Source organism: Hippocampus bargibanti, linkage group LG06 (assembly GCF_051943395.1).
Source record: "Hippocampus bargibanti isolate YZ-2025 linkage group LG06, ASM5194339v1, whole genome shotgun sequence".
Lineage (NCBI taxonomy): Eukaryota > Metazoa > Chordata > Actinopteri > Syngnathiformes > Syngnathidae > Hippocampus > Hippocampus bargibanti.
The window spans coordinates 26338760-26356259 of NC_142739.1; the positions used below are offsets into that span (position 1 = coordinate 26338760).

A 17500-nucleotide genomic window follows, 5' to 3' on the forward strand; every position below is an offset into this window, starting at 1 on the left:
CAGCAGCAAAGTTATGAATACATAATAATAAATCAATACATCAATGATAGCGCTTTGTTACAGCTTAAGCTCTTGTTGAAGCGCTATATAAATTAATATTCGTATTGTATTTTGGACAGCTGCCCCCATTTCACGCTCAGATAACTCCAGAACCATATTACTTTGGAATTAACTCTTTCTTACTGATGGAAGAAGAGCGTCTAAGGTTTCTTATGCTGCGTTGAATGTTTGTCGTCCTAAAAGTCAATATTCTTTGGGTCCTGCAATTTGATTGAAAATGACAAAAACCCTGGCACTGGAGTGGACACATTTTTTTTGGCAGATCGTCTGGCAGTTAATGTTCCTATTTCCAAAGGGAAAATCAAATTTAACGTTTTTTTTTAATCAATATGTTGTTCGGATAGTGGGCACGTCGACCATTGGGAATATCGGGAGTCTCCCCCGACAAACTATTTCCAGTTTATCTGTCGTTGTGGAAGTGATGCTGCGGGAGTATCCGCCCCTCCTTGGTGGATCTGTTACAGAACATTCATGTTTATACTGGCCCTGCGACATCCCATAATACTTTTTTGTGTACAGATGCCGCTTCCGACCGAGAGCGGATGACGGGCGGCCATCAGTGTGACCCAGCACAATGGAACGTTCATCGGATGAGACGGAGATCTCCGGAGAGTTATGATAACTGAGGCAGGACCCGCCGAGCGTTACGCACGTGCGTGCTAATGTGCGCGCGTGCTAATGTGTGTGCCATCAGACACTTTTATTATCCCCTTCTTCTCTGCCACCGCACATGCAATTGTGCTCACAAGTTTATAGCCACCCGTCATGGACGTAAATAATATCTCGTAATCCAGGCCCCTCCCACCCCCTCCATTGCTTGAAATAGCTGATTGAAGTCCCGCCCGCGTCATATTTTGAGAGAAAAATGTGTCCGCTCCAGTGCCAGGGTTTTTGTCATTGTCACAAGACCCACAGAATATTGAGTTTTAGGATTATATAAACATTCAATGCAGTGTAAGAAACCTTAGACTCTCTTTTTTTATCAGAAAAAAAAGTTAATTCCTAAATTAGATGGGTCTGGAGTTATATGAGCTTGAAATGGGGGCGGCTCTACAAAATACAATGCAATAAATACATATTGGTTGATATAGCGCTTTTAACAACAGCTGAAGCTGGAACAAAGCGCTAACATGGAAAAAAGGGAAATGCACAGGGGCAACGGCCAGCGCTTTATCGTTACCCAAACACAAAAAAAACTCGAACAAATTCGGGAATGGTGCTCTACGTCATATTTTCAATTCCCGAATAAATTCAAAGATGGCAGTGAATGAGTTAACTAAAAGTGCATACATATATTATGATATAATAATAATAATAATAATAATAATAATAATAATAATAATAATAATAATAATAATACATTTCATTTTCAAGCGGCTTTCAAAACTCTCAAGGTCACTTTTCAGGATAAGTTTTTCTGCGGGTGAGCAGCGGCAGCCACATGCAACTCAACCCGGAAGTAACTCAAATAGATAGAAAGCTAGCTAGCCAATCGATAGCGAACAGATACCTAGCTAGATAGCCAGCCGGCTAGATAGTGAATAGATAGCTAGCTAGCTAGCAAGCCAGATAGCAAATAGCTAGCAAATGATAATAATAATAATAATAATAATAATAATTATTATTATTATAATAATATACATTCATGTGATATGATGCTTTCCGCAATTCCGAACCTTTTTTTAAACAAAATATTTAATTTTGTGGTTATTTTCAAACCAGGAAGTAACATGTGTGCATTGGATTTACCTTTATTACTCTCGAAGTGGAGAAATTTACATTTCACAGCAGCAAAGTTATAAAAGCAAGATGAAAGGAATGAAAGAAGTAGAAAAACAGTTGGTACTTGGCGGTTCACTTATCGTGGTTTATTGCACCGTGGATGTTATTTTTTCAAGGGAAAAAAAATGTTCAGAATTTTTAAAAATGCAGAATGACCCAGGTTTTATACATGGCTGTAGCTTGATTGGTTCCCACTGCTGACGTCACCCAATAACAACACTATATCTCATGGTTTGCAGCCATGTAGATTGGCTGTGCATCTTCTCAGCCCCGCCCTAGCAATCTGTTTTACCACGTTGGTTATTATTATATAACTCTACTTCGCGGATTTTCGTCTATCGCGGGTGCTCCAGGTAACCCATAAATCGCGAAAAACGAGGGATTACTGTAGCACCCTTTTAGTACCGGGACAGGGAAAAAATGCTAGGACGTGTGGTAACATCTATTTTCACGTAAAACATACGCTGATGTGTCAGGGACAAAAAGTTTATCGTCGAAATTTGATTTGTTTTTGGCCATCCGGATTAGTCAGGACGAAGGGGGGGGAAAAGGTTTGTGAGAGAGGGAGAACTTTTTTCGGAAAGGTGTAGGGAGGGCGGGTGAAGTGGTCTGGTCGAGTGTGTGTGCGTTCGATAGGGGTAAAGTGGGTAGTGGGGGGCGGGAGACTTCCCACTTTGCACGTTGGCGGGCGAGCAAGCAAGGCAGAGCAGTGACAGGAGGAAAAGGGGACACGCGTACGCCAGAGGAAGCGAGAGTGAAGAGGGAAAGACAACAAGTTGGACACTTGACTCATTGTTTGCTTCACCCCCCCCCAACCCCCCATTGCTCCAATAATCGATCCCCCAAATTGGATTAATCGTCGCTTGCGGCGTCGGTGGAGCATGCGGCTCGTTTCTGTCTCCAGGTACGTAAATGTAACTCACCCGGAAATGCGACATTGATTTTTGGGTAAACTTTTCATGCATATGTGTGCGCGGTGGCGGCGTTAGGAGCGCTTCTTTTGCCGTTAAAATGGACGCCGTGAAGTTACCACAGTGAGAAGGTTGGAACAATGTGTCACAGAAACGCCGAATTCGTCGCGGGGGGTCTTTACTTCGGCCTCGGTGCCTCTCTTATACCGCGGACCCCTTTTGTCAGTCGCTCGTTGTGTGTGTCTTTTTTTGGATAAGGGGGTGGCGGGGGGGTACAGTCTCCGAGAGGGAGGCAGAAAGCGGTACACCACACCAGTAATTAGCCGGACTGATGTGTGGCTTGCGGGATGAACGCCGCGGTTATGCTCGTGGTTGTCGTTTTTTTGGGGGGCTGAGACACTTGCTTGTCCACACTGTTTAGCGGCTTGTCTTCGAACGGGAATACTTTTCGATTTTTTTTTTAAACAGGTCAAACGGAGTCGAACCGTGCTTAGCAAGTGACGGAAATGGGGGTCCAAAAATAAAGCGATGCAAAGCTGAAAAACCACATTTGCGGGAACAAAAAGTCAATAAAAATATCGGAGGAGGCCAAATTGGCTCAAAAGGCAGGTCAACTACTTGGAAGGAGACACAAAACCTGCCCCTCTGTCCGCCCCCCAAAAAAGTTATTTTAAAATAGTTTGAAAGCGTAAAAACCACTTTCATGCAACTTGATACTAACGTTTAAATAAACTCCATTTTGCATTTATACGTCTGTGCTTAAGAAGCCAAGCTTCAACGAAATAAAGCAGCGCCTTGAGATATGAATCAATTGGCTGCCCCCCACCCCATCCCCCAAATGAACTTACCTCACTTCTATGAGGCTTTTTCCTGCCTTTTTTCAGTTTTGTGCCAACACTGACTTATTTGGAACTTTTCCTATTTCCATCCACTTTGACAAAGCCCCCCCCTCCCACTCATAGTACACCTGCTTTCGTTGTCATTGAAATTGTGGTGTTTTTCGGTGATGCCAAAAATTAAGCGTTGCAATGATGGGCTTGGAAAAGGTCATGTAAATGCAGTGGCGGCCCGTGAATTTCATTGCTAGGCCTTCAGTAGTGCTATGTCTGAATCAAACCAGACTGAAAAAAGTGTGGTGTAAAGTCCACTAGAGGGTACTATTACCCAGGAAATAACTGACTGGCCTTTCTTAATGATGTCCATCGTTTTCTTTAAAAGTCCGTCTTCAAATGGCTTTAACAATAAATCTCCACCCAAATTTCTTCTCCTCCTTCCGACATTGCGGGTTGACAAAACTGCTATTAAATCAACACAAAAATATATTTGCTAATGCAGTTCGTGACCGATAAAGTGTGCTAGCTCTGGCCAGTATGCGCTTGTCACTAGCGGCGTGTGATCAGAGCAGTTTTCCAAATTATGATTGGCTAGTGTCCAGCCATTCATGTGACTAGCCAATTATAATTTGTGACAACTCTGACGTTACCAACGCAGAACAGGCCTTGGGTTTCCGACTCTAACTCCGGTTGGTCAAAGCAACTGTTTCATCGCCATTGATTCTTATGCTCCAGAGCCTGCAGAACAGATTGTGAAGGCGTCCAAGAAGATTTTTTGACCCTGGTAACAAATGATGTCCGAAATGTGATGTCCGAAATGTGGTTAAATGCTTAAATACGAAAACATACGTCTGGAAGCAGCGCAACAGGGGAAAAGTTGTGAAAGGAAGCTGAAAGACAATTTAGAATAATTAATTTGTCTGTGATGCAGATATTTTTAGGCCAGCAGAGAAGGCCTTGCAGGCCCTGACGGCCTGCCACCGGCTGTTTTGCATTGCGGAGAAAAGCATGCCATGTGCCATCATGACTAAAAACGAAACACATTTTCCATCTCTTAAAGCTTCCGCTTTTGCTCTTCTTTCTCCCCGCAGGCTGTTTGCGCTGTGGGCTTTTGTGGAGGTCGCGACCTCTGTGACAAAACCGTCCAAGAGGAAGGTGAGTCATGATCTCCTCACACGCTGCTTTCATTGACTCCTTGCCGGCGAGGTGAAAGGTGAAGCCATCAAAACGGGTGCTTCACACTTGTTTCGCCATCCCATAATGGCGGGGGGGGGGGGGGGGGTGGAGACCGCCGGGGTCATTGCGACGGAAAAAGGGTGACCCCTAGCTGTGAAAAAAACTTTGGAGGCACTGTCGGGTTGTTTTGAATCACAATTGACTTAGTCAAAGTGTCAACGAAGAAGCAGGAAAATAATATAACAATACTCACGTACATATCTTCTTTGTCCTCGACAAAGAATTCAAAATAGTTTTTTTAAGAAACAATATCTCACATTGCTGATTTTTCCTCATGGAAATATTCATTTTCAAAATATTTCTGCTTTTTTTTTTTTTGAATGGGGTTTTCGGCTGAAACGGAATAATGCTATGACCATGTATTTCAATGGGGAAAGATGACTTGAGATATGATCAATACCCGATTAGCTGCTTAACAATTAATAATAATACATTTTATTTCTAAGCGCCTTTCAAAACTCTCAAGGTCACTTTAGAGTCACAGGATAAGCTTTTCTGGGGATGAGCAGCGGCAGCCACACGCGCCAGCGTTCACTCAACGCGGAAGTAAATAGAAAGCTAGCCAGCTAGTAGATAGCTAATAGATAGCCAACAGATAGCTCGCCAGATAGATGCCCACCTAGATAGCCATATAGCTAGCTAGCTAGATAGTTCGCTAATACAATGAATGTCACTAAAATACACAGATAGAAAGCTAGCTAACCAGCTAGTAGATAGCCATCAGAATTAATCCATTGTCAACTAATCAATTATCACAAGAATCAATAATTTTTTTGTCAGAAAGACAAAAACATTCAATACAGCGTTAAAAATCTTAGACTCTCTTCTTTCATCAGAAAAAAAAAGAGTTAAATCCTAAATTATATGGGTCTGGAGTTATCTGAGCTTGAAATAGGGGTGGATGTAAAAATTACAATGCAATACATACATATTGATTTATATAGCGCTTTGACAATAGTTGACCCTGTAGCAAAGCGCTAAAATGGACAAAAGCCAAATGCTGCCCTCTCGTGGAAGTTAAAAACATTGCGAAAGGTCTGACCAGCGCTTTATCGGCACCCCTCGCAAGAAAAACCGAAACCCGAATACATTTCGGAATGGCGCTCCACCTCACGCTTTTCAATTCCCGAATCAATTTGATCATGGCCTTGAATGAGTTAAAAAAAAAATAGACTTAATCATCATCCAAATGGTCAAAATGTCATCGTCTTTGACCAAACTTTTGTCAAAACCCCGAATCGGACATTTTAGTTGTCTTTGTTGCGCCCCTTTGAATTCTGGCACTTGACGAAGTATATCGAGCGACCTGCCCACGCAGGCTAGCTCATGATTTAGCCGACCATATATGACTTTGTGAGTCATTAATCCGTTTTTTTTCCCTGTAGTGGGGGCCCGTAGCTGTCAAGGAGCCACAGTGACGCCTTTGTGATCATTGAGTTAAAAAAAAAAAAGACCGGTGGGCTACAGGTCTGGCGGTCGAGGGGTTGGGAGGAGTCGAAACAGTAACAAGTAGCGGGAGGTCACCGCTGCCCTCCATCAGGGTCACCGAGCACTCCTCATTAATGCTCCAGCTATGTGGCAGCTGTGTGTTTGATGTCACTCATTCGCACACACACAGTCATTAGGCCTGTCCGCTTTGACCCCCCACCCCCACCCCCGTCCCTCTTCCTCCTTTCGCTCTCCTTGTCCTCCCTCCCGCCATTTTTACCTCAAACCTGTCATTTGCATTCCAGCATGTCTTGACTTTAACGCTATGAAGCAGGCTAGCGAGCACGCCCTTACCTACTCTCGAGGACTTTGCACATTGCAAGAATCGAAACAAGGGCGTGGAAAAAAAAAAATCCTACTGGACCCTCCGCACCCTGCCCACCACCTTTTCCTGAGACTCCCCTCAGGCAGGCGCTACCAATTCAAATCCAGCAGACTTTTAAACAGCTTCTTCCCCCGTGGCCATTAGCTCTCTAAACAGTAACCCAAATAGAACTGTATAGTGCCTCTCTGCAATTTTTTTGATGATGATACTAGTGCAGCGTATTCTACCGGAGACAAATTCCGTGTATGTTTTACATACTTGGCCAATAAAGATGATACAGCTAGATAGATGGATAGATAGATAGACATTAAATGAATAAATCTCCGTTCCCTCTCCCTCATCCGCGCTTCACCTCTATGTGCCCTCTGCCCGTTTCACCACGATGGGATGCAGAGCTTTCAGCCACTCTGCTCCCAAACTCTGGAATTCACTTTCACCCAACATCTGTAATATTGACTCCCTCCCTATTTTCAAGTCCCGCCTAAAAACCCATCTGCTTAAAATTGCTTTCAATGTCTAGTTCAATCTGCTATTTTATTATTTATCATTTTACTTGTGGTTTTATTGTTATGTGCTTTGTTTTATTGTTTTTATTGTAAAGTGTCCTTTGGTGTTTTGAAAGGCGCTTGAAATTAAATGTATTATTATTATCAATGAACTAACATGGATGAATGAATAAATAAATAAATAAACAAACAAACAGATAACTAACTAAATAAACAAATAAATAAATAAATAAATAAACAATACAATAACAGTAATAATAAAATAAAAGAATAATAATAATAATATACATATAATGGAACAATGTCCTACATCTAACCCGGTTTTGTGCATCCTCTTATAATAATTTATTTGCAATTTTTTTATGATGACAAGTTCCTTGCATGTTCTACATACTTGGCAATAAAGAGGATTCTGATCAATAAATAAATACATATACAATACATCCATTCAATAAATAAATAAAATAAATGAACAAATAAATGAATACATAAACAAATGGATAAATGAAAGAATAAACAAACTAATAAAAAATTAATAAATAATAATAAAATAATAAGAAAAATAACATAATAATAATTATTATTATTATAAAATAAAATAATAATAACATGAAATAATAATAAATTACCTAATGTAAAACCACAAAAAAACCTAACTGTTAAGTGACCTTGAGACTTTTAAAAGGCGCTTATAAATGAAATGTATTATTATGATGATGATGATTATGATTATTATTATTAATACACATCATAACAGACGATGCGCGCACCCGTCATCCATCTGCTGTCAAGCTGTGTGCTTGGCAGGTGTCTCAAATCCTCCCCTCCCCCTCTCCGATCTTGCGCGCTTTGAGGATTTACATTTTGGCGTGAGAAGGAAGGAAACTCGCGAGCCTCGAGGATCACGTCTGGACAAAAGTATTGGGACAGCTGGCCTCTTGCCACCCACCTAAACGCTTCCGGAGGTTTGGCAAAATGTGGACATTTCTCCTGCTGGTCGTTTTTGATGGACTTTTGATATTGTCGTGTCAAAACGATTTGGGGTAAAATAAAAGAAAGCAAATTGTCGACTTTTCTAAAGGACAACCGACGTCTCCGTACAAGTTGTGTCCATAATTTGTAAAATGGCTTCAAATGACTTCTACTGAGCGTATTTTACAAACCACCGCATATAGCTATATTTTACGTTTTAAGACTCGTGCTGAATATTCCGGAAGTCTTGTTTTTGAGTTGGTGATGAGTCCGTACGTGACGTCACTGAAGGAACACCCCTTGACTGAAAAAAAAAGGACGCATTGTAGCAGTCCTTCCATCACGTCAATGCTTGTTTGGTCTGAAAACCTCCTGTTGCACCAGAAAGAGCCAGAAGAGAGCGTCCAAGCTCCATATAAGGAATTTATCAGCCTGTGGAAACGGGCTGATTCATTCCTCACAAGGGGTCAGTGGCCATTTTCTGCCTCTTTTTGGGTGAGACATTTCCCCCCAATGTTGCCTCAAAATGGCACGGAATAAATTATTTAATCGATTGCAAACATGTATGCTTTCCTCTTCAGAACTATTTGAATCATATTCATAACTGGATGTGTAACAAGAAAGCATATTCTCCGAATCTGAAGCCATTGTTTTGATTCTCCAGCAAGGCAAGACGTCTTGGCGTGACGTTGCGAACTGGGGGCGGGACTTTCGGAAAATGCCCAATTCGCAGCTCAATTTTTTTTGCAGATTTTGGACACTAAGTCATTTTTATTGGTGTTTTGCATTTGAATAAAAATATAATACTGGCTGTTTTGGGTATTTTAGATGCTATAAAACGTTTTTCTGATGTCAGTTAGTAAACAAAAAAGTGACGTCGGTTGTCCTTTAAGCCTTCATAAAAATCAGATAGCTTTGCTTAGCTTAATGCTAACAACAGTAGAAAATACCATTGACAAAAAAAACTATTTTTTTGTAGCGGAGCAAAACGCACACACTCACACTTCCTTTGCATGTACAGTACGTCCAAAACATTTTTTGAGGTGGTTGGGGGGGGGGGGGGGGGGGCTCACTAACTCACTAAGACAAACGTCAGCACTTTGCCACTTTTTCTCGCTTGCTGCAACACGTTTGAAGTGTAAACAGCAACTATAAACATCTTTGCTGCGATGATATGTCATCACGTGTTTGACTCGGGCATGACAAAGATGGTTTTTGTGCATGGTGAAAATATGCGCTATCTATCTACCGCCTGTTGACTTGCTCTGATTGCGCAATAAGTGTCGACGGTAGAAGTCTTTGGCCAATGTTAGCTTTCGTTAGCATAGCGACAACATTGCACAAATGATTTCTGGTCGAGCAAGATCCGGTTTCATTTTGCTCGTAATGTGGAAAAATGTGCAAACACGGGAATTCGGTTAATTATCACATTGGCGTCAGTGGCTCCGCCCACATAATAAAATCCTGAAAGTCCGATCTTTTGAAGACTCAATTGTCCATCGGGGTTATTACGGGTGCAAAATATTGTTTGCTTGTTGATTCTCGATTTCTCTCAGGTCATCAGTGCGGCACTTAAATAAATTCGCCTTACCGCCTAATATGTGTTTTAGGTATCCGGACGGAGGTCCAGGCAAGCGTTAGAGGCGGAGCCTGTGGAAGGGGTGTGGTCCGTGTGGGCGGAGTGGTCCTCTTGCTCCCAGTCATGCGGCGTGGGTGTGTCGCAGAGAAGCAGGAAGTGTCTACCGCCCCCTCCAACCCCACCCCCCGTCTCCTACCCGTCAACCAACTGGGGCGGGTACCTCCCGAGTGGCGGTGGCGGGCATTCCCTCCACCCATCCCACCAACTCCCACCCCATCACCGGGCCCCTGATCCCAACCAGGGGTTGTCGCTTTACCGGAATACACCGGCCGGAAGCGACCATCCGGGGGCGGCTTTCCACCAAGCCGAATACCCTCCCGCCAGTGGGAACCGAGTGTCCGTGTACCGACCACCTTACCGAGCGCCGTCGCGGGCCTACGAGCAACAGCAGCAGCGCACCGTCAGGAGGCCCGTCGGACCCACGACGGTGCGGGCGGGAGGAGGAGGCAGGAGGTCCGCCGGCGCCACTCGGGAAGGTTTTCCTGTCAGGAGGTGAGCCGACACTTTTTTGGAGGGGGTAGTGTACAAATGCGGATTTGACTAAATGCAAAATCGGACCTTACCGTTGCTCTGCAACCCTTCCACCAAATTGACTTGCATTAAATAAAATTAGCATTAGCTTGTATATAGCATCAGCGCTCTGGAATGGATGGAATTTACCATCTTCCGGTCCGGTCTGACTTTAACTCAATGTCTCCCAAAATGAGCAACGAGGCACACAATAGAAGCCATGATTTTTCAACTACAGTGATCCCTCGCTACTCTGCGGTTCACTTGGTCCCCATTAACCCGCTAAAACGAGGAATTACTATACACTCAAAAGGATCTCAGAGACTTTTTGGGACTTTATTTTTGGCTTAATGGAGCGTTTGTTAAGTTTTGGGTCACCAAAGCGAAGCGATACCCTGCTCAGACGCTGAATTATGTTACAACTACAGTAAAGTCTTGTTATATCGATATCGGTTATATCGATAGTACTGCTTATTACGATACTATTTCTATGAACGCAAGGAGAAAGTTTACATGCCGCAGGATCGGATATATCGATAGTCTGGTTATATCGATATTTTTTCCGACTCCCGAGAATATCGATATAACGAGACTTTACTGTATATTATTACCATATTACAATGTGATATACAGACGCTCCCCAATTTACGAATGAAATGCGTTCCGAACGGTCGTTCGTAAGTTGAATTTGTTCGTAAGTTGCTTCAATGCTGCTATATTTTGTATGGAATGTATGTTTCAGGCTGCTATAAGTATGTTTAAAGGACAACCGATTTTGTTTCCTAACTGACATCAGGAAAACATTTTATAGCATCTAAAATACCCAAAACACACGGGCTGATATTTTTAGTCAAATGCAAAACATAAATAAAAATGACTTAGTGTCCCAAAACTGCCACAAAATGAGCTCGGAACTGGGCAGATTCAGAAAGTCCCGCCCCCCAGTTTGTGACGTCACTATTGGTCACACACTGCTTTGCTCCAGAATCAAAACAATGGCTTCAGAGAGTTCAGATGCGGAGACGATGCTTTCTTGTTACTCATCCAGTTATGAATATGATTCAAATAGTTCTGAAGAGGAAAGCATACATGTTTGCAATCGATTAAAGAGGAGGTGTCGGTTGTCCTTTAAGGTTTATATAAGTACAGTAAAGTCTCGTTATATCGATATTCAAGGGAGTCCGAAAAAATATCGATATAACCGGGACTATCGATATATCCGACCCTGTTTGCATGTAATTTTCTCCGTGCGTGCATAGAAATAGTATCGATATAACCGGGACTATCGATATATCCGATATCGATATAACGAGACTTTACTGTATGTTTAAGGCTGTCTGAACATTTTTCCACGTAACTGCAAAAATGGTCGTTGTTCGTAAGTCCAATGTTCGTAAGTAGGGGAACGTCTGTATTATGTGAATCAAATCAGATTTCCGGTCCCAGTTTTTTTTTTCATTTCATTTTATGCTGGCGCTACACCGTTATTATTGATATCGCGAATATTGGAAGCTTTTCTGCGAGCGTAATGAATGTGATGCATGTGTTATGACACCGTTGCTAAAAATATTTTCGAAAATCAAAACAATAATGTTGACGTTAGCGTTATCGCTTCGTTTTTGAGAACCGGGTTTTTCTGACCTTTTGTCTTCAGGTCATCAGCCATCCGTCCAGGTCAGTTTGGCTATGGCAAAGTCCCCTTCTCTTTGCCTTTGCACCGGCCGACTCGCCGGGCTCGTCACACGGCCAACGGCACCGCCTCGGATACGGCGACAGCCAGACTGGCCGCCGATGAGGAAGAAGACGCAACCGGCGCTTCTCCCGTCACCACCGCCACGCCCCAATCGCCCGCCAGGAGGGTCCGAGTACCACCCTCACCTCCTCACTTCCCCTCTTCATCATCATCAGTCCTCGGCGGGCACCGCCGCTTCGATTGGCGCACTGTCACGGCTCCGCCGCCCCCCGGTTCGCTTCCCTCGAGGCCGGGCGGCGCCTCTTTTGCCTACGCCACCCCTCTGCATCGACACTTGCACAGGGAACGGACGTCCCACCCGCCATTGGCCGCCCAGGGGGCGCAAGCCGGCAACACGTACCCGCTCCAGCACCCCCTTGGATCACACTTGGGGGATGAGGCGGGGGGCAGAGGTGGGAGGAGATCGCCACGTAACTACAGATGCGTCGGTTCCGAGCCGGAATATCGCAGATGCTTCTCTCAGGTAAGATGTCAAACCGCACCTCGAACAAGAGACTTGGCAGCCATTGTGAAAATGCCATATCTGTTAGCTATTGAGCTAGCTGGCTGGCTATCTGTTAGCTATGTATCCAGCTGGCTAGCTAGCTGGTTAGCTGGCTATTTTTTGGCTGTCCATTAGCTAGATGGCTGGCTATCAATTAGCTATCTAGTGGCTAGGTAGTTAGCTTTTTATTTATTTGAGTTATTCCTCACCCGCAGAAAAACGGATCCAGTGACTGTAAAGTGACCTTGAGAGTTTTGAAAGGCGCTTACAAATGAAATGTATTATTATTATTATTCAAATTTCGCTCCTGCCCCCATAAATGTCTCCCAATCCAATAGTTCTTATCACACCACGTCAGTTCGCCATGCTCATTTTGATTTGCCACTTTTTGATGCCCGGTTGCACTGACAGAGTCATCAGTACGGCACTGATATCTATCTCTTTGCAGAGGAGAAATAGTGTCTAACTATAGATACTGCTATATTGACTCCGCATGGTCAAAATTTAGCTTGTAGTAGACGTACACACTCCACCATGACGTCCCTGATCCACTGCTGACAAGGATGCTCTGATCCTCTTCTCTTTCATCTAGAACTGCTTCATGTCACAAAGAGGGTACAGCAAATGCTGAAGAATGAATGACTCTGTGTCTTTGTGTTGTCATATGGCGCCGCGAGAGTGGCTCGTGGCTGCCTTTACAGCAGCTCCTGTATTTTGTTTTTCTACTTCTTTCTTTCCTTTCCTCTTCCTTTCATAACTTTGCTGCTGTGGTACTTCCGGGTAGAAGGAACGCTGGGGCGAGTGGTTGCCGCTGCTCACCCGCACAAAAAAAACATCCCGTGACTGTAAAGTGTCCGTGTTGTTATTGTTTTTGAAAATGGCCGCTCTTATTACGAAAATGTTGTTTGTCGGGCAACTTGTATCTCAAGGCATCATTGTATTTGCGGGAAAAAAAATCAACTTTCTCAATGTTTGTGTGTGTGTGTGTTTGTGTGTATGTTTGTATGTATGACTAGTCTTGTGACGACCATGAACATTTTCTACCATACGTAGAGAGGACATTTTTTACAAGTGAGGAACTTTTGGCCTGTACTCACAAGTTTTTCATTCTATGCATCTGTTAAAGTTTCAGAAAGGTCCTCACAAATTCACTCCAAATTATTTTTTGGTGTGTATTTTCATTTCACTTGGATACACACACTTTTTACTCACAGTGTGTGTTTATGTGTGTGTCTGTGTGCGTAGTTAATGAAAGGAAAAAGGTTCATACCACAAAAAGTAAAACAATATTTTAACCAAATTCACCACAGAGGTGAGGACTTTGAATATACCCATTCAGAGTCTTCACTCCTGCTGTTATTTCAGTTTCGAGTCCATTTTTTATTTTATTTCTTTATCTTTTTTAAAGAAGTTGAAATGGGAAATGGGGTGACATGTAGTGTTCAAATGTAACACTAGTTCTTCTATAAACTTATCAGCACCGGCGGTCCTCGCTCCTAATCTGGAGTTACCCGGACCTCACAAATCCATTGAAACAGGTGTGCATGTGTGTGTGTGTGTGTGTGGGTGTGTGTGTGTGTGTGTGTGTGTGTGTGTGTGTGTGTGTGTGAGTAAATCTTCGAGTCCCGATTAACATAAATGAGGGCAGAGTGTTGAAGGCCGTTGGCATCCAACAGAGAACATGAAGGTCAATGAAGTGTTTTGGGAGGATTCCATCATTCCCTAGCGCCAACACTGGCCTTGTTGTCCATGAGCACTGACATGGAACCGATGAAACGTGTGTGTGTGTGTGTGTGTGTGTGTGTGTGTGTGTGTGTGTGTGTCTCTCAGGATGAAGCAAACACATCTGCTTGGAGACTTTGCTCTTAATGGTACACAGTCCTATATGGAACCTGGATGTGGTATGGGGTTGGAAGGAGGCGAGCGGTTGGGGAGTTATTAGGGTGCGGGGGGCAAAGTCTGTTGACTGGCCAGGCAGGTGACGAAAGCTAAGCCGAGCTCGCTGTAGCTGTGGTTTCGCCGACACAAGAATGCCACGCTTGGGAGCTCCCGCGATTAAAAGTGACATTTAGGAGAGGACCGAACCCCTTCGAGGAGGTCCACTAGATGCCTGAATAATGTCCAACTTAACCACCCGCAAGTCTAAGGACAAATGTAACCATTTGTCAGGCATGCGAACCATTTTTGGGAAGCTATGAAGCATGAAAAGGGGTTGAAAGGTTCGCATTTTAGCTTCTGTTGTTGCTAGAACGACAAAAATGCGGGTTACAGAAAAGTCTCGTTATATCGATATCGGATATATCGATAGTCCCGGTTATATCGATACTATTTCTATGCACGCACAGAGAAAATTACATGCAAACAGGGTCGGATATATCGATAGTCCCGGTTATATCGATATTTTTTCGGACTCCCTTGAATATCGATATAACGAGACTTTACTGTATATATTTTTATCTTTATTTGGGGGGGGCACTTGGAGTATTATTATTATTATTATTATCTCGCTAGCTAGCTAGCTAACTTTCTATTTATTTAAGTTACTTCCGGGTAGAGTGAACGCTGGCCCGAATGGCTGCCGCTGCTCACCCGCATAAAAAAATCCAGTGACTGTAAAGTGTCCGGGAGAGTTTTGAAAGACACTTAGAAATGAAATGTATTATTATTATTATTAATAAATTTCATTTCTAAGTGCCATTAATAATAATAATAATATTAATAATTATGTGTTTCGGGGACGTGGGAATGGATTATTCTCATTTTAATGGTTTCCTATGGGAAATTAATTTTTGGGATACACCCTTTTCGCCTTGCACACTCTGTCTGGGAAGCAATTAAGTTCGTAAGCTGAGGTATTACTGTATAAGACCAGAGTTACCGGCAACATTTTAGTTCGCTGACAAAGCTTTTCGGATGAGGAGCGAAAGTCCTATACCTTCAAAGTACAGATGACAGCTGAAGAAACCTTTTCACCGATCATAAAAATAAATAATCATGACTCACCATGGCTGTAACTGTCCTCGAAACACATCCAAAGCATTTTTCAAACACAGAAAAAAAAAAATTAAATGGCACCACTTCCCGGCAGTCTCACCAATTTTGGCCGGGCGTCGTCTCTGACTTCATTCGTCCAATCGTTGTCACAGCATGTGGCGACAAACACCCAAACGCAACTCAACCGTTGCCAAGCTTTTTCTTAGAAAACGCGACGGCAGCGCATAAACAATCGAGCTGTCTCTTTCGCAAGTTTTCGTTCGTCTTTCGCCATCCTCCTAATTTTGATCCCAGGGACAAAAATAGCAACACGCATGAAGCCCGTGTAGCCGATAAGAGGAAGTGAGCTCTCCAAAACGATGAGTGGTGCCCATAAGGCACAATCGGGCCCTTGACTTCCTCTTTACGATAATTTGCCTAGCTGCGCCGTCTCCCGAACCGCTTCACTCCCGCTCTCCAGTTGGATAAGCCCCATCGCCAGATGCGTTTGTTCTTTGGCAGTAGCTCTAATCGCTGTCCTGTGACGCCTAAGCGTCGCCCAGCAGATTTGGCGCAAATCTCTTGTTCCAGAGATCCTGTCAAGTAAATTTGAAATACAGTGATACCTCGAGTTTTGACGGGTTTGAAAATCAATTAGTTCAAAAACCGAAACAGCATTTCCCATTACAATCAATGTAAACAATTCTAATCCGTTCCAAGTCAAGAAAACAACTTTATTTAAAGCACTTTTTCACTATTTTACAGTATAAACTAGATAAACACGTACTAATAGAACATGTAATTTGTTCAAAAACCGAAACAGCATTTCCCATTACAATCAATGTAAACAATTCTAATCCGTTCCAAGTCAAGAAAACAACTTTTTTTAAATCACTTTTTAACTATTTTACAGTATAAACTAGATAAACACGTACTAATAGAACATGTAATTTCTAAAATATTATAAAAACAAACTGTAATCTGTTTTATTTTCACCAATTTTAACATCAACATTAACATTGGAACATAAACATGTCTCTTTCTGTCTACCACGGAGTGTTTTTGATTGGATTGGATTTGCCTTTATTAGTTTCACAGTGGAGAAATTTACATTTCACAGCAGCAAAGTTATGAAAGGAATGAAGTTGGTACTTATCCCAGCAGCCTGGGAAGAAGTCATTTGACAAATTATGGACACAACTTGTCCGGAGGTGTCGGTTGTCCTTTAAATGATCCTTGAAACGAAAGGATCTTTGGTTAAAAAAAAGGATCTTTGTTTTTTTTTTTTTTTTTTTTTTTTTACGGACGCCACGTCCATGACGCCCCCCCCCCCCCCACACCCCTGAGTAAGACGCGGACACGTTGCTTTTGTTGAGGAGCGAAAACGGCAGGTCATTCGCAACGGAATGCGATCCTGCGCCAGAAGAAAGGGAGAATTCATGGAAAAGTGTGTGCGAGACCGACCTGTGTGTGAATGTTCGAGGGAAAGGGGGTGGTGGTGGGGGGGTGGAATTTTAGAAGCAACCAGCTGAAGAAGAAGAAGAAAAAAAAAAAACGGCAGCAGCATACACGTCGTTTCAACACTCCGGGTACCTCATTAAAAACAAAAAAAAGATTCCACACACACAACCGCGCAGCAAATATTTTTCACGCAGTCCGCAACCCGCAGTGCACCTTTTCAACGCGCGTTAACAACCGGCCTAAACGTGCTAAGATCACGTTCACCTGCCATTTCGTCTTCTGATGATGTCATGACTGGGACGTTGGGAGACAGGAAATGCATATTTTGGGCGTTGGGAGACAGCAAACAGATTTTTCGGCGGGTGTAGTCACACATGAGCGACACGCGTTGCCATTCTCGGCTTTGTCGACATAACGTTTATTTTCATTCTAACGTTTCAGGGACATGTTTAGTTGATCAGCAGCCATTTTAGATTTTTTTTAAGGGCTCCAGCGGAGTTCAAAGAAAGAAGAAAGTTCTAGCCGACATTTTGTTGAAAAGTGAAACAATTTTGCAAAAGGGGAATG

General features: G+C 43.0%; 1 protein-coding gene across 1 annotated transcript in view; it reads left to right on the forward strand.

The window, feature by feature from the left end:
* The first annotated feature begins 2513 nt into the window (after nt 1-2513).
* The window catches only part of adamtsl4 (ADAMTS like 4), a 47759-nt gene continuing 32772 nt past the window's right edge, over nt 2514-17500 (forward strand). Inside the window, exons 1-4 of the mRNA XM_088999014.1 lie at nt 2514-2746; nt 4678-4741; nt 9724-10244; nt 11917-12478. Coding sequence (XP_088855140.1) covers nt 2724-2746; nt 4678-4741; nt 9724-10244; nt 11917-12478 — 1170 coding nt within the window. The 5' untranslated portion in view covers nt 2514-2723. The remainder of the gene's footprint in view (nt 2747-4677; nt 4742-9723; nt 10245-11916; nt 12479-17500) is intronic.